General features: G+C 41.8%; 1 protein-coding gene across 6 annotated transcripts in view; it reads right to left on the bottom strand.

The window, feature by feature from the left end:
* The window catches only part of dennd2da (DENN/MADD domain containing 2Da), a 56,327-nt gene extending 34,856 nt beyond the window's left edge, over positions 1–21,471 (bottom strand). For 2 of the 6 annotated variants that reach the window (XM_039801017.1, XM_039801018.1), the window contains exon 1: positions 4,458–4,710. In XM_039801017.1, the coding sequence (XP_039656951.1) occupies positions 4,458–4,521 (64 nt within the window). In that variant the 5' untranslated portion in view covers positions 4,522–4,710. Of the gene's footprint in view, positions 1–4,457; positions 4,711–6,229; positions 6,296–8,829; positions 8,917–9,069; positions 9,137–21,246 lie in introns of those variants that run through there. The other 4 variants (XM_039801015.1, XM_039801013.1, XM_039801014.1 and 1 more) reach the window with 4 other exon arrangements.
* Between the last annotated feature and the right edge of the window lie 2,844 nt (positions 21,472–24,315).

Here is a 24,315-nt window from a genome sequence, read left to right as displayed (position 1 = left end):
ATCTGGTCTCTTTACACAGCAACCTTCACTGAAGCCCAAAGTCCGCCTTCAACAACCTCTGTTGTCACGACGATGTGTTTGCACTGTGTCAACAGCAATGGCCCCGTGTCCCCAGCCAACAGCTTGCAGTTGCACAACTTTGCACTCAATCGGCTGCCAAGACAACATGCAAAATATAGCCTACAGCTAAACCTTTATTAAGGCTGTAGGGGCTTTGTTTTATAACTCTTGACATAAGAGCTGCAAAGATGAATCCATTAGTTGTCGACTTTTAAATTAATCGCCAACTATTTAGATAATCAATGAACCGGTTAAAGTCATTTTTTACGACTAACATCCTCTGATGCCAGCTCGTCACATGTGAATATGTTCTAGTTTCTTCTCTCCTTTGTGACAGTGAACGGAATAACTTTGAGTTGGGGACAAAACAAGATATTTGAGGACGTTATCTTGGGCTTTTGGGAAACACTGATCCACATTTTTCACCTTTTTCTGACTTTTTAAAGACCAAACAACTAATCTATTCATCCAGAAAGTAATCATTAGTTGCCCTAGCCTACAGCAAAAACTATATTAGGTTGTAGTTAGAGCCCGACCGATATATCGGTATTATATTTGTATCGCTATCGGCCTTAAAAAAGATTTATTGGTCGGGCTCTAGTTGTAGTATCATTGTTTACTCTTTACATAGGCATATTAGGCAGGGATTTTCCTGCATAGAGAAATCTTTGGCACCCCCCCCAAGAGGTATTAGTCAGCACCAAAGGAAAATCAGCAGCCAAAAGGTCTTTGACTTCCAGCAGTCAACTCCTCTTGTCCACAGATGCAATGTTTCATACATTCAGCTTTCACTGCTAAGCAAGCTGCTGCATTGTTGTGACTGGACCTGAACGCTCCGCTGTGAAGCTATATAACGCTAATGGGATTTTCTTCACATAAATAAAAAGACATTTCCACCATAAATTGGTGCATAAAGTGTATCAGATTGCAGGAAATGAAGTGTTTGATGCATCCCGCTTACACCTTAAACCCTGTTAGGGCTGTGCAATCATTTGAATTTTGATCGCGATCACAAACATGAAAAAGACATGCTGCTGTGCCTTTGCGTTATAAAATGAGGGCCTGCTACTATGTTTTCATTCTTCAGACATGACTATGTATTGTGCTTTTCAATATTTGTGTATGCGTGTCTTGTGTTGGACCCCCAGGAAGAATAGTCTTCACTACGGTGATAACCAACGGGGATGCTTAATAAACAAGAACGGAAATAATGCCATTGAGAAAAACTATTATTTTGCACATTACATTTTGCAAGTAAACTTGTATTTTGTCTCGTGTTCTGACGGGGGAATTCCAAAAGTTCAAAAGGGAAACTTCACAGTTCAAAGGTGGTTTCACTGTTGATATGTTGAACCGTTTCACTGTTTTTCTGAACTCCAACAAATGCAACATCTTTTCAAGAAGTCAATAAGGAATTGTGTTATCAACACCAAAATAGTTGTGATTATGACTGTTACATAATCAACAGTAGTGGAATAAGTAGCCAGATCCTTTTACTTCAGTAAAAGTACTAATACCACGCTGTTAAAATACTCTGTTCCAAGTTAAAGTCCTGCATAGAAAATGTAACATCAGTAAAAGTATGTACGTATCGTCAGGATCATTGTAGAAAGAGTAAAGGATCCAACCAGTTGTGTGTTTAATGGTCTAATCATCTCAGCTGGACTAGTAGGCAGTTGTGTTGTTGGCTAGTTTACTTTAGAATAAAACATTATCTTTTATAAACCACATGTGTTTTGTGTGCAGAAATTAAAGTAAAGTAACTAGTAAATAAAGCTACGTTCACACCGCAAGTCTTAATGCTTAATTCTGATTTTTTTTTTTGCTCAGATCCCATTTTTGGTTTGGCTGTTCACGTGACCTATTAAAATATGGCCTATATCAGATTCCAGTGTGAACTGTTTGCAGTTTTCGAACTGATGCGCATGCGCAAAAGAAGAATAACAATGACATCAGACGCAGCACGCTGTTGCACTAAAGTTAGGGAGGTTATGGAGGAAGTCAGCATTTTGGCTTTTATTTCAAAATGTTTGTGTAATGGCAGCCATAACATTAATGAGCAGGTGCTGAGGAGGAGAAGAATGAAGAGAGAGAGAGACAAAATGGCTATTTTGGGCCTTTTGCAGAGTTATGGCTGCAAATTCACTACCGAGGTCTGTGTGGAGGCAGAGAGGAAGTCAGGAGTGGTGGGACTGCGTTGGGAATAGCTTCACAGAGACGCAGTTTATTCACAACTTTCTGTCACTTTTTAATGTTACTGTCTGTGTCTCGGGCTAACTCCCACCAGAGCATAATTGTGACAAATGTCGATGTAGATTGACGTAAAAGTCGCATCAAATCCATTTTGGTTGTTCACACTGCGGCCGCATTGAAAAATTTCAGACCTGGGTCTGATTCCGGACCACTTATGGAAGTGGCCTGAATCTGATTTGAAAAAAAATCTGATCTGGGCAAGATTTGAGTGTTCACACTACTTCTGAAGAAGTCTGACCTGGTCACTTGACCCCAAAAATAAATCTGATTTGGGCCACTTTTGCCTGCAGTCTGAACGTAGCCTAAGGCTGTCAGCTGAATGTAGTGGAGCAAAAACTACAATACTTCTCTCTGAGATGTAGCGGAGTAGAAGTAGGAAGTGGCATGAAAAGAAAAAGACTCAAGTAAAGTACAAGTGCCTAAACATCTGTACTTAAGTACAGTACTTGAGTAAATGTACGTAGTTACATTCCACCACTGATAATCGAGTAGCCTTACAATTACATCAGAGCAGACTTGTCTAAAGCTTCTGCTGTTCAGCTATGATGTGGGTGTGAACGCCCTAAAGGCTCCCGAACATGTTACAACACCATGTTGTCAAATCTATAAAGAAAAAGAATGGCGCAGTAACTAAAACTGCCTGGGTACTGTAACTCCGTGTGCTATTTTTCTTTCAGAATACCTACAACCTGTAGATTTAAAAAAATATATAAATAAAAAAAAGCTGTCCATGATTTTAGCGTCTACATTCTGTATCATCAGTGATCCTTTTCTGTGTCAACAGCCACATTCCTGGCTTAATATGTAGCCAGCCATGAAGAGCCTCACATGGGGTTTGCTGTGAGAAAAGGTGTTCGACTTCAAATATTAAAAAGGTGGCTTACGGATAATAGGCGGTTTATTGAACGGATCGCAACAAAAGAGACACATATCTGAATGTCATTTTTTTTTCAGCTCCTGAGGCTAAGGTGTCAAGTTAGACAAAATGCTGAAGTAGGCCATGTGCACTTGTCACGGTCAAAAGTGTGGCTTTGTTTTGACATAGTGAAACTTTCAGTCAAGCTTATCGGACATAATAAAGACAGAAAAGAAGAAGAAAAATTATTGTGTAATATTATTTACTGTATGACATTTTTTGTTGTAATCACACCAAACTTCATTTAAAAACTGGTGGATTTAACTTCTGTAATCACACCAAACTTCAGTTAGATACAAGTGGATTTAACTTCTGTAATCACACCAAACTTCAGTTAAAAACAAGTGGATTTAACATATGTAATCACTCCAAACTTCAGTTAGAAACAAGTGGATTTAACATCTGTAATCACACCAAACTTCAGTAAGAAACAAGTGGATTTAACTTGTGTAATCACTCCAAACTTCAGTAAGAAACAAGTGGATTTAACGTAATCACACCAAACTTCTGTTAAAAACAGGTGGATTTAACATATGTAATCACACCAAACTTCAGTAAGAAACAAGTGGATTTAACGTAATCACACCAAACTTCTGTTAAAAACAGGTGGATTTAACATATGTAATCACACCAAACTTCAGTTAAAAACAAGTGGATTTAACATATGTAATCACACCAAACTTCAGTAAGAAACAAGTGGATTTAACTTCTGTAATCACACCAAACTTCAGTAAGAAACAAGTGGATTTAACTTCTGTAATCACACCAAACTTCAGTAAGAAACAAGTGGATTTAGTGTCGTCGTTTGACGTTTTACGTTCGCAGCGCTAACGTATTAAAACACCGTCGGAGTGCATTCGGCGTGTTAATATTTCAGCATGCTGCTCTTTATTTCCGTTTATCTGTCACAGTATTCAGCTAAAAAAAAAAAAAACATACAGTAGGGGACCGTGAATTAACCAGCTAGTTTTTCTTAACATAAAGTGGTTGACAGCTTAATTCGCGGATATACAACTTGCTCGAGGCATGTCAACATCGCACTTGTTCCGACAGGTATGCTACTGGCCTACGTAGTCTATAAACGAACATCGTTCAACGGTTACGCAAATCCTCTTCGTAACTGTTCTTCTGTGCGTTTTAAATCTGGATTTCGCGTAAAAGCGTAGACTAAGTCAGTCAAACACATTAAAGTGGATAACTTCGGCTGTGTCGGTTGTCCGATACTTACTCCATCTGCTCATAAAGTTCGTCAATCCGGGTCCTTTTCTTCTCCTTATAACCGCTTCACTCATTGCTGCTTAACCCCACACGCGCACTGTAACGGGTTAGTGCTTTCAGTTGTTTTCGACGGCAAACTTAGTAGCACAACAGCGGCACTTTGTGTCTCCATTCCCGTACGTACATCATCCAGCATCCTGGCTCGGCTCGCACTCACCACTGGCCGGCGTGCTTCACAGACTGAACCAGCTCTCTGCTGGAGCGTGCCCAAGCGGTCCTCTCTTGTGTTGCGTTCAAGTTCGGTACGAAAAACGGCACTTCATGTTTTTCCTACCGTCTACAGTTCAATTCCTATCGTCCGTAGTGGGGAATCTGGTTCGCGCCCAGTAAACTGAACCGAGTGAGTCACAAGTTTAAAATAAACAACTTAAATATGTCATAGAAGCTCGACAGGTTAACAACAATAGGGACAAAAAGTAACTCCCTCCAGGTAACCCTGAACCAACAAACAGCTGGCAGTGACTCAGGCCAGAATGGCTTTCTCCTTCATAGGAACCTGTTAAATGTCAGGGAACTAACTAACTAACTAACCAACATACACTAACTAACTAACTAACCATCCTTTCTTTCTTTGTACTTTGAAAATACTTTTAAGACAGGTTGAGATTGAGCTTGTAAATAGAGAAATACCCACATAATTATAAAATAAAGTCAAGTAGCCTTCAATCCCCTGTTCACATCAGTTTTCAGAGGGCTAATATCTTGCATATTTTACAATTAACTTTCAGATATACTGGTAGGAAGTTTTTTTGGGGCATCCCAGCCCTCTATCAGACAGGACAGCTGAAGACAGGTACGGGGAGAGAGAGGGGGGAATGACATGCAGCAAAGGGCTGCAGGTCAGAGTCAAACCCATGACCGCTGCGTTCTCAGATTAAACCTCTACACATGGGCGCCCGCTCCACCAACTGAGCTATCCGGGCACCCATACTGGTAGGAAGTGATATGGTCTGGATGTTGAACATATAGGGGCACAACAGTAATTTAGTAACGCACTTTAATAAAACTGGGGGACTTGCGATAGATTAGACTTGCATATAGCCAGACCTATCTTCACAGCGCTGTGCAGTTAATTCATGGCTACACCACAGATGCATTCTGGGATAGGAGAAAAAAACCGTTCTGGGTTGTTTGCATTTCTTTAAACCAATCGTAATTGTCTTGGGCGGCGCTAAGCTCCAGACGCAGCGACGGTGGCTCTGCTAAATAGTCTCGGGAAGGAACTTGTTTTGGTGGAACATTTGCATTCAGCAAAAGAAAACAGCACAAATAATATTAAATGAAGTTAACTGTTGACACAATCCAGTAACGTGAGCTATTTAAATGAGCTGATACATGGTTAAACCTCATTGGCTCTTACCAGTGTATCTCCGTGTGTACTTCGTCCACAGCAATCCCACCAATCAGTCCCAAAACCTCCCAGTTAGAGAGGAAACACCCTAAACATATTCTTAATAAATCTTTACAATCATTCCCCGAAAGGACCAAGCAGGCCTGCCTTGTCCAACATTTCTTTCGAATTTGCCATTTTCAGCTAGTTAGAAGTTTGTTGTTGTTTCCCGAAGCAAAACAGAGTTTGAGAACGGCAACACACAGAGAGCGGAAGGCAGACTAATGCAAGCATGACTTGACAATGCTCTGCCTCAAAGAATCCTTGGCTTCATGTAGTATGCCACACACTCTGCCGTGTGTCCACTTAATGCTCCGGTTACCTTCACATACCTGTGTTCTTCACCAGGTCCTGAGGACAGTAATGCTGTGAGGCACCATCTTCATCTGGGACTGACTCTAGGATTAGAAACAAGAAAACTGATGTCTACAAGGTCTCATTAAAAGCTTTGACCAGTTGGTGTTCGTCTAGGGCTGTCAACATGAACGCGATAATAACGAGTTAATGAAAATTCCTTTTAACGCTGCTAATTTTTTTGGACGAGTGAGTAACGCATGTAGGCTACCCTGTGCGGCTTCAGAGGTTTAAAGGGATATGCCACCGTTTGTTGAAATAGGGCTCATCACGGTCTCCTCTAGCTGTAGATAGGTGGGCCAACGCATTTTTTGTGCACGCATTGTTTTAGTCCGGTGCAACACCGGCAGCGCCACCGCTAGTTAGCTTAGCGTAGTGAATGGAATCCTATGTTGCCGGTTAGCATGTTGTGAGTAAAAGTGACCCAACAAAAGACAAAAAAACAACCTAATTACTTGCACTGAGACAAAAAATGCGTTGGCCCACCTATCTACAGCCAGGCGAGACCGTGATAAGCCCTATTTCAACAAACGGTGGAGTATTCCTTTAACCTGATCCTGAATTAAGAATAAAAGCACACTTAATCTAAATAGAGACTTCCCATTCTAGTTAATGGGCTTTATTACTTACATGTTTAACTAAATCAAAGATCATTAAAAAGTAGCTTAATACCCCAAAAGCAGAAATGGATAAAGAAAAGGGTCTTTTGAATGGCAAGTTGAGTTCCAAGGCCCTTCCAGATGGTTCTCTCCACAAGACTTAAGTTATTTGCGTGTACTGTCGATGTGAACTAAAGGCTCTGACACACCAACCCGACGGCCGACCTTCGGCAGAAAAGGCAGTCGGACTGATCAGCCTCCTCGAGGTGGTCCAGAAAGTGCCTTGGAACACACCGAAGAGACGCCGACTTGAGCGTACGTTCTGCGCGTGCGCGAGATGTAATACGTCTCCATAACAGCAGGCGGCGCTAATCTGTATTGTCGCCCAAAAAATGAAAACCGGACATGCATGTAATATATTTTGCCAACGTCCACAACGTGCTATCGATTTAGGTTGTTATTGTGGCCTCCATGTTTTCACACCCCATTTGCTCTAGGCCAGGGTTTTCAAACGTTTTGTGTGTGTGGACCACCTCATAATACACATAACAAAATATGTCTACGCACAGTCCTACCTGAATTAATCCGCACCTCTTAATAGGCCTACTAGCACTAAAACTAGAACTGGTCATCGCATCAGTACAACAGGCTCGTTAAAAGACAGTTTACTGCACACAACGGCTGCCACATATTTAATTTATTTATTTACTCAAGCGCCCCAAGGGCATAATCAGGTTCATTTGAACAACACGCTTATTTCCATAGCAATGGAGTATTAAATCTATACAATAATATAGTCCAAATTTCAAAACCTTTGTCGATTTTAGGTTTATTGTTAGGGCCGTGCGCCACTAGTAATCACACAATAACTTGACAATTTAATTTGAATTTAAATTTTATATCAATATACATATTCTTATTTTTTATGGGAATTTCCTGGTATAATGAAGGTTAAAAAACTATTATTTTATATTTTATTTTGCTTTTCCACGGACCACCTGCAGTACCCTCACGGACCACTAGTGGTCCGCGGACCACAGTTTGGGAATGACTGCTCTAGGCTACGCCCAACAGTTGGTGGCAGTCATGCAACAAGTTGTTATGCCAAACGCCAATATAACCGAAGAAGAACACAGCAGACAGTGAAGCACATGAACGCTGGCAGTTGGGAAAACAACGTAATCACGGGGGCGGTCCCTGGTATTCCCAGGTGGCATGAACGCACCATAAGTATCGGGAGATGCCGCTCACGCATGTGATGACGGCAGGACGTAGTTTTGTCACGTATAGACATGGCCGGCCCTAGACTTTTGGGGGCCATAAGCAGGATTTGGTTTGGGGACTCTCCACATTATAACATGTTGCCACTGCACCTGGCACTAAACCAACTTGTTTATTGTAAATATTAGTTTAAGCACTCATAATGTACAAATACACATTAAAAGACTAATGTGAGACCTATTAGCAGCAACACTATCTTTAAATAGACCGGCTCTGTTATGAGCTCTATTGTGGGACATTTCAAGCGCTCTCGGGGGCCCTCTGGTAGCCACGGGGCCCTAAGCAGACGCTTAATTCGCTTATGGGTCGGGCTGGCTCTGCTTATAGACCTTTCATCAAAAACATGAACCCTGGTCCGGACTTTCGTTTGGACTTTCAGGTGTGAAAGTCCCCTGAGTTACCACTGGGGTACGTCCTGTCTCAATTACCACTTGAGCTTTAAAAACTTGGAAAAATATCCCTTTTAAAGTACATTTAGAACAGATAAAGATATGCGTATGATTTGCGATTAATCGTGAGTTAACTGTGGACAATCATGCGATTACTCGCGATTAAAAGATGTTATCGATTGACAGCCCTATATCTTCATAAGGGAACAAACTAATATGTCATGTGATTGATTATGGTTACCTTGGTAGATTCAAGATTGTAAGAGAGGTTGACTTTTTTGGGGAATTATAAAAGTATAAATTGTTTACCCTTTGTCGATGTCTCCCGTACTGATGAAAAAGAAAACAACCCTCTCCGCCGTGTAAATCCGCCCTCTTCATTACTGTTGTGCCTTTCTGGGGAAATTCACATTATGACATAATGATGAGTTATCAATGAATCAAAGACTGATTGGTCTTCAATTAAATCCTGACATTTTACATCACTGTGATTGTGTATTGTATATGATGTATGATATATACTGTATATATGTATGTCTATGATCTTACTTTTTATACGGAGAGATGAGAAGCTGAAACTCCTTCTTGTGTTTGGAGACAGCTGCTGCTCCGACATCTGAGAGAAAGGGGAATAAAGACACATTTCAATTAAATATAAAACTAAGACGTGAATTATACAACCAATTAGTGGACCCAAAATAAAGGATTAGTACAATTTTCCGTTGCTGGGTAAATAAAAAAGCATGTTAGTGTGTTGGTCAGTATCTCAACAGCTACAGTAGCCTACTGGTCATGCGGCATGAATATTCAGAGGATGATTCCTAATGATTTTGGGAGACTGTCCTCCCACGAAAAACACTCCCAGAAGTCATATTTACGACCTATATTTACGTTTCTATTGACGCTGCCCTCTAGTGGTTGTCGTAATTATGGCGGGAGCAAAGAAGGAAGTAAGCTGAGGAAATATAAGAGCGCCAAAGATATTCTTTTTAAATCTTTACAATCATTCCCAGAAAGAACCAAGCAGGCCTGGCTTGTTGCACAGTCCAAAATGTTTTTGAAACTTGCCATTTTCTTGAGAGCGGTAGACGAGGGGGCTATATCCTGCATATGTACTTGGACCCTGGACCTCTGCATCGAGGCATAAACCTCTATATTCATGTGCGCCCGCTCTACCCACCGAGCCAACCCGGCCACACTGCATATGTGCTTCTGTTGATCCAGACTAATGCAAGCGTGATATGCAAAAGTGAGTGACATTGCGCCAGGCAATTATTCTGGAAATGTACTCCCGATTGTCTCACAATGCTCAGGTCAAATGATTTACCTTGTACAGTAGATACCTAGGGACCAGATTAACAGGACGTTTGCTGTGGATAAGCATGGTCCAAGGAATACAAACTGTATTGTAGTGACTCAAAGTCTCAAAAAGTCGCAAAAATAATAAGTGCAGCTTTAAAGTCACGTTCTTTAAAGTGACTATTATTGCCACTGTTCATCACATCCCCAACCGGCACCGTCAGACACCGCCTACCAAGAGCCTGGGTCTGTCCCAGGTTTCTTCCTAAAAGGGAGTTTTTCCTCACCACTGCTTGCTCTTTGGGGAATTATTAGAATTGTTGGGTCTTTGTAAATTATAGAGTGTGGTCTAGACCTACTCTATCTGTAAAGTGTCTCGAGATAACTCGTGTTATGATTTGATACTATAAATAAAATTGAATTGAATTAAAGTGTTTTCACATCAATTTTTTATTGTATTTACTTGAAGCTATAGTGCATACTTTCTGTCTCCCCCATGAGGCATTCTAAGCAATAATAATAATAATAATAATTTATAATGATAATTTATACTTTATTAATCCCACAAGGGGAAATTACATGACAACAAAACTGTGTGTCCACATGATACAAGCCCCCCCCTCCTCCTAGTAACCAAGGAGGACACGGAGGATTAAAAAATAATGGACTCTTCAGAAGAAGTCGTTATCTTCACTGCAGGTGAAAGTTGCCGGACGCCACAATCTTCTGAACATAGCCATACTGAGAAATCCAGAGAGAGTTGTGTGGAGCCGATAGTCTTAATTAGCTTTGTAGCAACTCATGTGGCGATGGCTTGAATGTAACAGACGTTCAATAATATCAAAAGCTTACGCATTAAACAGTCCTTCCAGAAAAACGCTGAGTTTTTTTGTGATTGTTGCGGGCAAAAATCCTTGATTATGCGGCACGTGTTCTTAAAAAATGCGATGGAATATGCGGGAACTTGCAAAAAATGCGGTTTGATGAAAAAGAGAAAAAAAAGTGATTCCCCCAACACCCTGCTTTTTTAAACTTAATTTCCTAAAATAGTTTACAGATATTCAGTCATTGCAATAAGTAAACAAATAAGATACAAAAATATATACAAATAATATAATATTAAAGTAAAAATAAAATAGTCTAAACAGAGAGAAATAAAAGATACAAAAGAGACAGACTTTCAAAAATTGTTAATAATATATAATATATATATATAATAATAATAATAATAATAATAATAATATAATAATATAGACAGCAGGAGCACTTAAACAAAGAAATTTGATATTAGATTAGATATTATTGATCAGATATTAAGAGAGCTTTCTTATTGGATACCAACTAAAGAGACTCAGAGTACATGTCAAATTCAACCTCCAACACCCTGCTTTTCGATGATGTTCACGTCGCGTAATTACGTCACGTTCCCATGGCAACAGGGGAAAATGGCTGCTCTTGTGTGAAGTAAACGCAACATTTTTTCAACTTTCTGCTAAGATATATTTGACTTTTTTGCAACGAAAATGCAGGGATTATAAAATCATGCAAGCGCCCCCCCCTCTCTCTACCCACTTTCCTGTCTTCATCTGTCTTATCAAATAAAGGCCAAAAAGCCCATAAAAATAACCTTGGTGTACAGGCTCGCGCTGTCCAGTTTATACGTGGCTTTAATCGGGTTGTTGTTGTTGTTGTTCTGCTGTGACCTGTGAACACGTGTCAAACTCTAGGCCCAATCTGGTCCCTCGCAGATTTTGATCCAGCCCGCATATCAATTTAGGTTCACAATACATTTTGGCCTGCATTTTTTATTTATTTTTTTGCTTTTTTGACGTTTTTTTGCACTTCTTTTCTGTGTTTTTCCCACTTTTTCGGACACTTTTTTTGACGTTTTTTTGGCGCTTTTCCAGCGTTTTTTCAATGTTTTTGTTGCTTTCTTCCAATGATGCCTAAGGAACTTTTCTACTGACTTTTTTTCAGAGCTTTATGTCGTAAGTGAGAAGACTATACGAGACATGCAATAATACAGTCAAAGATATTTGACTTTTCTCTAAATAAATGAAAGCATGTCAATAAACTGTACGTCCGGCCCTTGGTGTGATTCTCATTTGCCAGTGCGGCCCTTGTTTGCCCTGAGTTTGACCCTCCTGCCTTGGAAACTGAAGTCAGTGTGTAGCCCAAGTCACTAACACTAACTAATACTACTCCTTTACTGTTGTTGCTTTGGTTTGTTGCTGCAGCTGTTAACGTTAGCTGTGCTAATGACTCGTTTGAACACTCAACTGGAATCTCATACTGCATGAACTGTGTATGAGTATTATTGGTTGCTCTGCATGGGAAGACCCGGCCACTATTTATAGCCGACCGAAATGACAGGACATGGTGATGCCCTATGGGAAAACTCCCCAGCAATATAAACCACCAGTGTACAAGAGGAATGCGTCAAGGCAGGGTTAGTGGAGCGCGACATGAAGTTAGGTATTTGTAATATGAGTTTGTTTATCGTTGTAAAACATTGCCATTCTTGCTTTCCCATTTCTTTTTGGTTTCTGAAAGCTTTAGCATTTGCTTTTCAAGTCAGTCGTTGAGCTTTGTGGGAAAAGTCGCCTGCCACAGGAAGTGATGAGTTTTATGTTTCTTGTTTGTTTTGAATAAACCGGTTAGTGAGCATGAGCAGGAAGGAAAGCAACACTTTACCAGAAAGTCCAAGAGAGAAGAACTACCACCGTACACTGAATGAGACTGAGGCCCCGTTCCCACCTGGTTTAAAAATCCGATCCGAGAGATCGGATCAGAAGCCGACAGATCTAGGTACGTGGGTACGTGGGTTTCCACCTGGCAGTAGAACGTGTCTCCAAATTCGTCCTGAGTGACCACTTGTGATCGGGTCTCACTTCCCCGCTCTGTATGCAAATAAACACGTTCCCTCATTTCCATTTCCATGAGCTGGTTGTGTGTGTTGATTTAAAAACATCAGTAGACATGGGGAGGGCAGTGAGAAGCAGCAACGCAATCACTGCTTATCAGGGTTTTTCCTGACTCACAGTCAGCCAAGGGCGACTACGCACAACAATAAGCATGATCGGTTTGCATACAGTGTTACCTTATTTGACAGAAATCTATATGCATTTGCCTGTTTTTTTTGGACAATTTGAACAAAAATGCCTATTATGCTTGAGTAAATGAAACCCCAATTAACAAAAAATAATAATATTCATATTTAAATACTACCGTTAAAATCATCGAGAGTCCAGTACAGGACGGTAAACCGGAGATATCGTTCCTATTCAAGTCTATGTTCTGCATGTTCAAAAGTTGTTGGGTAAATTGCTGATAAACACACTTAGAGAAAATTTTAATTGCAATTTTTTTCTCAGTTCTTATTATTTTAGCACTGATGGTCCTTTGGGGCTGGCTAAAACCTCCTATATGCAGGAAAAAAACCACTTATCAGATATGATTGAAAAACAGCAAAGCAATGAGTGATAAAAAAATGGAAACAAACACTTGTGTGTGCATGTGTATCATAGACTGTAAGATTAGTCGACATAGCATCCGTGGCGTTACCCACTGGTTTGTGAACTGCCGTTTTATACAGTCCCTCCAGAAAAACGTGATTATGCGATCGCATAAATCAACGCATAATCAGCCAAAATCCGCATATTTATGCAGGAGCCGCATAAATTGCCGATTTCCGCGGAAAATATGCGGGGCTTGCATGATTTCATAATCCCCGCATTTTCGTTGCAAAAAAGTCACATAATATATCTTAGCAGAAAGTTGAAAAATGTTGCGTTTACTTCACACAAAAGCAGCCATTTTCCCCTGTTGCCATGGGAATGTTATGAAGTGACGCAATTATGTCATCAAATCACTTTTTTTTCTCTTTTTCATCAAACTGCAGTTTTTGCAAGTTCCCGCAATTTCATCGCATAAAATTGCATAAATATCCCGCATATTCCATCGCATTTTTTAAGAAAACGTGCCGCATAATCAAGGATTTCTGCCCGCAACAACCACAAAAAAACTCCGCATTTTTCTGGAAGGACTGAATAAAGAGGCGAGTTTGGCGCTATGTGGTCAAGGCTAGAAGGGATACAGCTACTGCGACGACAGTTAAGTTTAGGAAGAAGATTACAACACTCCTGAGGAACAAACATGTGTTACCGGGCGGAAATATTTAAATTATATTATTAGATTAGATTAGTTTTTGCGAGATTAGATAAACTGGCCGTAGCTGTATCCTTTCTAGCCACGAGATACTTGCGTCGCCATCTTGTTTTTTTTTTTGCAACCAACTGTGATGAGTTTTGACGAGAGGTTGGCTTTTCAAATCTTTTCTGTATTGGTTTTGAAGTGGGCTGCACGACAGCTCAGTGATGAGCACTGAGAAGGGTCTGGGTTCACATTGCTGGCGATGGTTTGCTTGCTTTATGCAACTAAAGCAGAAGCATTTGGATGACAAACAACACAAGACTTTCCTCCTCTAACAATTTTTTAAATAATGCAGAAGGTTAGAGAGAACCTTGTACAATTGTCGAATCGCTTTCACATCCAAACAAAATTGGTTTTGCAACTGAAATATCCCCAATCGACATTGAATCATGAATTAAATCGGAAATGTAATCGAATCGGGACCCTGTGAATTGGAATCGAAAAATAACTGAGGATACCCAGCCCTATTGCTGATGGCGATGGTTTGCTTGCTTTCTTTGCAACTAAAGCAGAAGCATTTGGATGACACTTCTGTCACACCCAGTTGATGTGTGTGAATACGTCTATGTGGTGTGAGAAAAGAGCCCTCAACCCTTATCCGAACTTTTAAGTTCCTTTTTTAGGTAAAGCCGGAGCCTGTTGTTGCTGTATTTCAGCTCACATCTCAAGTGGCTTTTATTCTTTTCTTTTTCAAATCCTAAACTTCCCATCTGTATCTGACTCTTCACAGCTTTGCCACATGAGCCCCTTCTGCTACCTGCACAGCTGTTAGTCATTCTGCTAATTATCCCACACCATATAAGCTCACATTCCCCATGCTGTTTCTGCCTCAGCAGACTGTTAGACTCAGCAGTACCGCTAGCTGTGTTTGCATGGCTGCCCGAGGCATAAAAATTTGTGGAAGTAGCATCTGCAACTGCAGAAGGCGGCTCAGGTTCTGGTTCAGGCTCTAGTCGTCTCACGTCTAGACTACTGCAACTCCCTCCTGATTGGCCTGCCTGCATGTGCCATCCGACCCCTGCACCTCATTCAGAACGCAGCAGCTCGACTTGTCTTCAACCTCCCCAAGTTCTCTCACACTACACCTCTCCTCCGCTCTCTTCACTGGCTACCAATTGCTGCCCGCATCCGCTTCAAGACAATAGTACTTGCATACAGGGCCACGAACGGATCAGCCCCAGCTTACATCCAGGACACGGTCAAACCCTATACCCCAACCTGCCCACTTCGCTCTGCATCAGCCAACCTGCTTGCTGCCCCCTCACAGCGAGGGAGAACTAATCACTCGACAAAAGCCCGACTGTTCACTGTCCTGGCTCCCAAATGGTGGAACGTGCTCTCCATCGACATCAGGATGGCCGAAATCCTACGCATCTTCCGCCGAAGGCTAAAAACCCATCTCTTCCGACTACACTTTGGATAAAAAAAAAATAAAATCATATGTCTCTTTGTAGCTTTGCTTATTTAAAGCTAATGTACTTGCACTTACTACTTGTTGTCTGGAGTTTGAACCTTCACAGTTGAAAGCACTTAATTGTAAGTCGCTTTGGATAAAAGTGTCAGCTAAATGACATGTAATGTAATGTAAATGTTTTTGACGAGAGGGTTGATCTGGTGAAGATGAGGCGGCCAAACGAGTGTTTATGGTTGCAATGGCTCTGCGCTAAGCTAAAACGCTAAAGAGGGAGAGTTGCTGATTTTGAACCCTTCTGAAGCGAGTCAATCAGCAGAGATTTACCGGGGATATTTAACCCTCTGAGGACGAAAGACGCACCGACAGCATCCAAACGATGTTTTGACAAAACTTCTACTCAAAAGGCCATATTACAAAATTTCACTTCTGACATTTATTTACTATTTTAATCACATATAACCTAAGACTTTGGTAAACTCATTTCAAGCACCGAAACAATTCGTACAACACGTCAGAAGTTATGGTTTGTTTTCAAAAGAGATTTGAGGAATAAAAAAAAAAGCCAACATCAACGTTTCAGCTTTAACACCAAAAGGTCTGAGACCCAAACATTGTATTTTTCTAAATAAATTATTGCTTGCGTAATGGTCAGTGTGCGGGATTTTTCTCTAAACAAATTTTTGATCTGCTACCTTTGATCATATCCTACGCACCTGCCGGACAAAAGAGGTGTGCAAAAAGGTTTTCTTACGTTCTATCTTTGATATGAAACACACAGGGATCAGTTACATGCAAATACCTTAAAAAAGGTAAACTTAAGAACATATGTGAAAATGCCCTTTGACCTCAGAGGGTTAAACATGGACCTCTGGTACTGGAGCCGTTCATCTGCATGTACGGCAGAACAGGAAATCTGCAAACTTTCCCCTTAAGTTACCAGCTAACGCTAGCGGTAGCTAGCTAGCTTGGTTGGCAGAACCCTGAACAAGATATTTTTAGGCGACCAAAATGTTCCAATTAACTTTGGTGAAGTGAAAACACACAGGAAGAGAGTCAAGATTAAGATGAAAACACAGACAACACCCAAAAACAAGTTGAGGTCTTTTTTAATGTCCACAGTGTTAGCATGGTTAGCATCGCTAAGCTTCTGTCCTGATTGACAGGTCCTAAAGCATCCCCTGCTTTATTGTCTGTTGTAAAATAAATGGGACAATAATTTACAAAATAAACATCATGCTGTGTTTGGATATTCCATTTTGATGTGATGTCATAATTAAAACCTAATGTTGACATGGCACACTGATTAAAAAGACTTTATATCAAAAGGTTGCCGACCCATGCCATACATAGAGGCTTTAATTGAAATCAAATCCTGCTGCTGCCTCTGAACAGCTCGCTCCGGCCCTGAAAAAGCACACCAGGCCACCGAAATGCAAATGTTATTTTAGGCCTCTGGCTAGTGACCGTTGGAGTACTTTCAGACCTGTGCACACTTGTCCTTGCTCTGGCTTATCATTCACTTCAAAGAACTGATGGCTTCAGTGGCTATAGTGACCACGCCTGTAAGTACACAGCACAGGATGGGATTTATCACAAACACACACGTTTATGACATAATTCAAGTCAAGTCAATGTATTTATAGAGCACATTTAAAACCAACCTAGGCTGAACAAAGTGCTGTACAAAGTTATAAAAGCAAAGGAAGACAATAAAAATATAGACACAATGAACATCATACAAACAACACACTTCTATACAAATGTCCCTAAACTAAATCATGCGCCAAAGAATAAAAATGGGTTTTAAGACGAGACTTAAGGATCTCTGCCTGTAGAGGAGGACCTAATATGAATGCGAAGTTTGTTCCAGAGTCTCGGGGGCCACAACGGAGAAGATCACCCTTTGTTTTCTTTTTGTTTTCATAGGGCAATTGCAGTTGATCTTTTTATCCATTTCCTCTCTGCTTTTCTACACTTTTGTCTAAGGGCATGAGTCTCACTGTTAAGCCAAGGTTGGGCTTTGACTTTGGGTTGCTTCAGTTTAAAAGGGGCAACAATATCAAGAACAGTACAGAACAGAATCTGTGACCGTGGTATTAAACTGAGTTACTAGCTGATCTGTAGACAGAGAGGCAGAGGTTATCTGTGTAGGGCTAGCAAAAGGACGAGCTATGAAAGCATCAGAAAATTGCCCAGCAGTGGACGGGTTCAGTGCTTGGATGTGGCGATCGGGCAAGCAAGGTTTCGATAATGGATTAGAAAGCGTTGCATTAAAAACCACAGGTTTATGGTCAGATTGTCACGGCCTGTCCGTGACTCAGACTGTTGAGTTTCCCTTTTTGGTCTTCTGCGTGTGTGTGTGTGGTGTGTGTGGGCAGGCAGGGTTTTCTTCAGGGCACCTGGCTCTCCAGCGCAGCTGCAGGTGATGTACTAATCAAGCTCCAGCACTAGTACTCCTGTGATCCAGGCAGCCAGCGCCAGTTCGTTTCAGTCTACCAAGTGGTAACTACTCTCGGCCAAACACTCTAGTTCTCTAGTGAACCTTGTGCTATCAAAGTTTTTCTTTGTATTAACACTGTGTCGTCTATCTGTGTGCAGATGCTGGAGGTCTACCTCACCTTCGCTTCCAGCCACGCCACCAGCCCTGTGTGTTTTCGAGCCTGCCTTGCCTACCTCCACTCCTCCACTCCATTTGCATCACCACCCTCCTTAGTTGAATTGCATGATTTCTGTTTGGCTGAACTTACATTAAAGAACTGTTTTCAAATTCCAACCATCTAGTCTGTGTTCACTCTTGGGTCCAGACCTCACCCTAGCACAGATAGACTAGCAACAGCCAGCTCAATATTTAAAACTCAGTTACAGACTGATTTAGATTGAATGAGTCCACAAGTTGTAGAAACTGGCTAACTAAAGGCTTTGATGGATATTAAAATCACCAAGGATTATAATCTTATCCGAGTTGGGCACAATTAAGGATAGAAACTTTGAAAATTCACTGATAAAGTCCTTATTGTACTTTGGGGGGTCTATACACCAGTGCACAAATAACTGCAGCGTATCTTTAGCTTATCTCTTCAACTTCAATAAATGAAGTTGTGTTCTCTGCTATATAACCACCTCTGTTATACCTTCTGATGGCAGAAATGTAATGTTTAACTAAACTCTTAATTGTGGAGTTTGAAGCTCGTGAGTGTCCCATTTTCTATTCTGCATTCCTGCAACGCATTCTCATGAAGTATGAAATTCTACGAAATTAGGCAACCGCTGGCTGGTCACGTGACGCCGGCTACAGAGCTCCGTGAATTGTTTTTCGTATCAGCAACCGTTGCTCCGTTGGAATTGTACTGGCCAGTTTTGATTATTGGGGGCTGTAACCCCCCCTGTAAATTACATCTATGCTTACCGCAGCGGCCCAGGGTTTGAATCCAGCTTGCGGCCCTTTGCTGCATGTCTTCCCACGCCATCTCTCTCCCCACTTTCCTGTCTGCAACTGTCCTAGCCATTAAAGGCCCAAATGCCCCAAAAATTATCTTAAAAAAATAAAGATTGTTCACGAGTCCAGCATCTCGTGTCCGAGTCGGGTCTGAAGTCTTTTGAGGACGAGTCCTGCATCAAGTCTGAACTCACTGGCCCAATCCCAAAGTATGGACTCACAGACTCACAGACTTTGGTGCGCGTTCTCGCGAAATTCGTAAGGGCTTAGGGTTGTCCCAATGTCGAATTTCAAAGGGCGTGAGGGTTTGAGTACACACTTACCGAGCCCTTTCCGTGAGTCTGCATCGATGCAGACTTCACCAAAGGGAATTACCCACAGTGACGTTTACCGCGGAGACCATAGGGAAATCCGGAAATTATGAAGGTAAACAACAGCACGCCTCACGGCCACGGAACAGACCGACCTGTTTTCCAGCTTGTAAACAAAAGAACTTGAAATAATGTGGAGTCACGTAGCCGTCTCCTGGGCCTTGGCCGTGTGGAAAGCAACAAACTTAAAATGAAAATTCCCAAACCTGCAAGTGTCAGCAACATCTTTGTTGTTAAACGTTGCCAAGGTAACGTGATCTCGTGAAGTGCTGTCCCGATCCCATTTCTACCTATCTGAGCCCATGTGGCCTCACACACTCACTCACTTAGCACCTGAGATCAATTAAGTCTGTGAGTCTTTAGTCCTTAGTCCTCAGGGCTCACTTTGGGATTGGGCCATTGTGTGTTCGACTTAAAGGTCCCATGGCATGAACATTTCACTTTATGAGTTTTTTTTTTAACATTAATATGAGTTCCCCCAGCCTGCCTATGGTCCCCCAGTGGCTAGAAATGGTGATAGGTGTAAACCAAGCCCTGGGTATCCTGCTCTGCCTTTGAGAAAATGAAAGCTCAGATGGGCCGATCTGGACTCTTCTCCTTATGAGGTCATAAGGAGCAAGGTTACCTCCCCTTTCTCTGCTTTGCCCACCCAGAGAATTTGGCCCACCCATGAGAGAGAGACATCATGGCTTTCAAACAAGCAAAGTGGCAGTTGGCCTATATAAAAGCATCCAAAAAGCAGCATGTCATAGGACCATTAAGTGTGACTCGAGTCCAAGTCTCAAACTCCAGTCCCTATCTCTGGTGGAAACATAAACACCCTGATAAAATTATTAAGTACTCTGTTTTTATTTTGCTTAGTGATGGTATGAAAAAGGTAAAGATAAAGATAAGCTAAACAGTGGTGGAAGAAGTATTCAGATCCTTTCCATTCCACCACTGGTATGATGTAAACAGTGGATGGACTAGACCTCGGTAAGTAGGTTCAGGTTCAGGTTCAGGTTACTTTATTTGTACCCGTAAGTAGATTTGTTGTACAGCAAGAGTATGACATCCATCATGACACACAAAAAACAGCAAAAACTGACACAAGGACTCATAATCTAATCCAACTACTCAAGATTCCACAAATTAGGACATAGGAGAGCGAGAGAGAAAATTGCACTGGCCAGTTTTGATTATTGGGGGTCTGTAGCCCCCCACCCCCCCCTGTAAATTACATCTATGCTTACCGCAGCGGCCCAGGGTTCGAATCCAGCCTGCGGCCCTTTGCTGCATGTCTTCCCCCGCCATCTCTCTCCCCACTTTCCTGTCTGCAACTGTCCTAGCCATTAAAGGCCCAAATGCCCCATGTACTGTACTAAGGATCAGTCCTTACCACAGTGGCCTGGGTTCGATCCCAACCTGCGGCCCTTTGCTGCAAGTTACGAACTAAAGCTTTAAGTGTGTCACTAAAATCTGGCATTGAACTGGTAAGCTTTGCGAGTTGAGACAGGTGGGCAGGAAGTTGCAATTGCAGATAATACGTTACCAATATATTGGGGGGGGGTGGGGAAATTTCATGTCTTTACACATGATTACCCACAAAATGCAGAGACACACGCACACACACACACACCTTCCCCCGAAACTCAACATCAAAATTGTGTGCACTCGTAATGTGGTCCCAACCACAGGAAGTAAAAGTTAGGTTGTTATGATAAAAAAGTTTCTATTCCTCCTGTCATGTGATATTTCCAGAAACTGTCAGCGTCTCAGATGTCAACCGTCTTCAAATTTCACTCTTTAACGTATTGTTCTGATTTTCAAATTGCAGCCGACTAGTTCAGAGCATCACGCCTTGGTTTATGATACCTGTCAGAAGCTGATGTCAATGAATTGTGCCAAAAGTGAGCATTTAAAAAAGAAAAAAAAGACAAAAGACAAGTTAATCACAGTTGAGCCTGTCTAAACAAGTGAAGCAGCCTTGAAATCAAAACACAAAGCACGCTTACCACCTGTGCTTGCCTTGACGTCTTGTCCATTTGTCTTGGCTGGAGCAGATGAATGAAATCTTTTTATTCACCGAATCCAGTTCCTCTAACGTTACGACTTGTTAAATGCTATGTCATAACTTTATTCCTCCGTCAATAAGTACCGGCTTAAAATGTCATCTTCCACAGCGTATGTAGGCAGTGTAAACAACTGTTGCTAGCGACGATGAAGCAGCAAGCGGATGAGGAAGTGCACTTGTTGAAACATGCGGTTGGTTGACGGACTTCAGTCTCAGGCTGGGATTTCCTCTTTCAATGTTAGACCAAAGGTGACACAATTGGGTGTGTATGTGTGTGCGTGGCAGTGTGCAGTGAAACCTGTTTGTCAGCTTTTAGTTTATGTACTACTTGGAGTTGGATAGCGATTAAAGGGTAATTTTGTTTTTCAAGCGGGACCCCATTTTCCCACGCATTGGTGTATAAGTGACTTATTTGAACAAATGTTTTTTTTTTATATTGGGCTGCAATGTAACCCTATAGAGCAAATGTTCACTGTCAATTTACGTCCACTGAAAGTGCTGTTTTTGCCACTGACTGACTGGCTCAGATTATTATTCTAAGTGTCTGACAACATTATGGAAAAGATCCCTACTAAGATAATTTCTAATTTTATTAGATAGTGACAGTGGATAGACAGGAAAGGGGGATGACACGCAGCAGGCCGGATTCGAACCCGCACCCGCTGCAAAGGACTCAGCCTACACGGGGCGCACACTCTTACTGGGTGAGCTAGAGGCTGCCCCGAGAGATAGAACTTTTTGTTAAAGAGTAAGATCCTTTTTGTTTAACCAGAAACAGCCCTGAATTTTTTTTACATTGGTTTCACACAACCCTCTTAAATTATTATTTCCTTCTCTTCATTTCATTTTCTTAATACAAACAGGAAGAATTTTCTTTCTAACTCGACAAAGTATTTTGGTTAGTAGAGGACCTAAAGTTCAGCCTGGAGCTACTGGTTTAATAACGCACACATGACAAACATCAATATCAGCACTACTGCTAAACTTAAAGGTCCAATATGTAATACTGACAGCTAGTGTTTAAAAAAGTTACTGCAGTCCAAAATATAAAATACTGGAGAGAGTCGTCTCCCCCGCACCCTCCTCACCAGACTCAAAGTTCACGGAGGTTGCCAGGTTGAGACTGCAGCATCCACCACAGTGTTGCTAGAAGCTAGTCTCACATAGCCAGACATTACTCCACAGCGCAGCGGAGTAGCTAATGTTAGATGCTGGCTATATTGACAGTCATAAAGATAACATAAGATAAGCCTTTATTGTCTCCTATAGGAGAAATTCATCTTGGGCATTCGAGAGAAACGAAATGGCGACATACACACCAAGGGGGTAAGCCTCTCTCCACAACCCGTACCTCTTATGGCGCCATTTTGATGCTAACAAGCACTCACCCGCTGTTAGCATCCCATTGACTGCCATTCATTTAGACGTCACTTTGACAGCGAATAACTTCACATCTGAAGCGTTAAAAGACTCTATTTGTCCATTGTTCATTTCTAAAGAAACATGACAATGTATAAAAGGCTCCATTACCTTGTACCTCACGTTATGGCTCTGGTAGCAGACGTTTTTTTAAATTAGGCTAACGATTGTGTCATAACCACGCCACTTTCTGTCGCATAGTAGAGGAATTACCGTATAGTACAGGAGAAGCTCGCAGGCAGTTTCGACTCACATTAGCTGTTTAGGTTTAATTACTGATGTTAACTAGCATGTTAGTGATCAATAATTAGCCTGTGCCTATGTTATCTCCTTACATACCTACGCTCTCCGTCTCTGTAAGATTGGGAATGATTGAGATTTCTCTTGGCACAGCTACCAGAAGACTTCCAACTTTCTTGCTCACGTCACATCTACGTCTTCGAGCTCAGTTGGAGGCTGCTCAGTAACGCTCAGCCAGCACCGGAAAAGTGACTTCTAATATCCTTAACTGGTCTCCGTCCAGAGCAACGGGATCTGTTGGTCCATTTATTTAACTGTATTAAATTCAACACGTTTGTAACAGTGAAATACTGCAAAACACCCTTCATCAGTGGGCTGCGGTGCAGGTCGTGTGTGGTCTGTGTGGATCGGGTCTACCCAACCAGCGGACCAAATAATTCGACCCGTGGCAACACTTTAAAAAGCAGTCCAATTCCGCGGGAAAACCGTGGACCTGGCAGCAAAATTATGAATCCCACGCCAGGACCCGCCATACAAAGCAGCTCGATTGGTTGGGGTTAGGCATTAAGACCTTGAGTGGTTAAGGTTTGGGTTAGGGGATTGGTCAGGGGATAGGACCTGTACATGCAGGGGCGGATCTACTGGGGTGGCATAGGGTGGCAAATGCCACCCTAAAAGAAAGCCTTGCCACCCCTGCTGCCACCCCAGTTGGCAGCAACGAATTAAAAGTTACGGCCAATTTGACCATTTACGAGCTTGAATCTCCAAAGTCCAACTGCAGTCAGTCAAAAATTGTTTGCTTCCCCTCTCACACATCTGCCACTCATCACCTGTGTCTTACCTTAATGCCTTTCCTGTGATAAAGCCCCTTACTTCTATCATACATCTATCTCCTGTTAAGTGAGATCACATTGTACGGTCACTTATTCCTAATATGAACTGTTTCACATGAAACCTCAAATGCAGGACACTGATTGCATGAGATTAAGTTTGTCTGGATGAGTTTGCAAATGGCAGCCTGTGCCCTTTTGTAGTGTGTACATACTATTTCTCATCAAACTGTGATTAAATTCAGTATATATACGTCTGCCATATGTTGCCACCCCTCAAAAATTCCTGCCCCCCCCCCTCTCGCCACCCCATAAATATCTTTCTAGATCCGCACCTGTGTACATGTAAGCATGGACGCCTGGTACTGTGTGAATGCTATTGAAGGGCGGTAATATCGCGACCTGGCAACCCGACAGCAGGAAAGACCGGTCAGCGCGGGTGCGGCAACCTGTCACTGAAGGAGTGTCCATGAGTTGTTCCTAAAAACAAAGCTTGATTTCATACGGACTTATGGCTTCTA

The sequence above is a fragment of the Perca fluviatilis genome, chromosome 5, assembly GCF_010015445.1.
Source record: "Perca fluviatilis chromosome 5, GENO_Pfluv_1.0, whole genome shotgun sequence".
Classification (NCBI taxonomy): Eukaryota; Metazoa; Chordata; class Actinopteri; order Perciformes; family Percidae; genus Perca; species Perca fluviatilis.
Note: the sequence above shows the minus strand (reverse complement) of the source record. Positions and strands in the feature narration are given on the sequence as shown.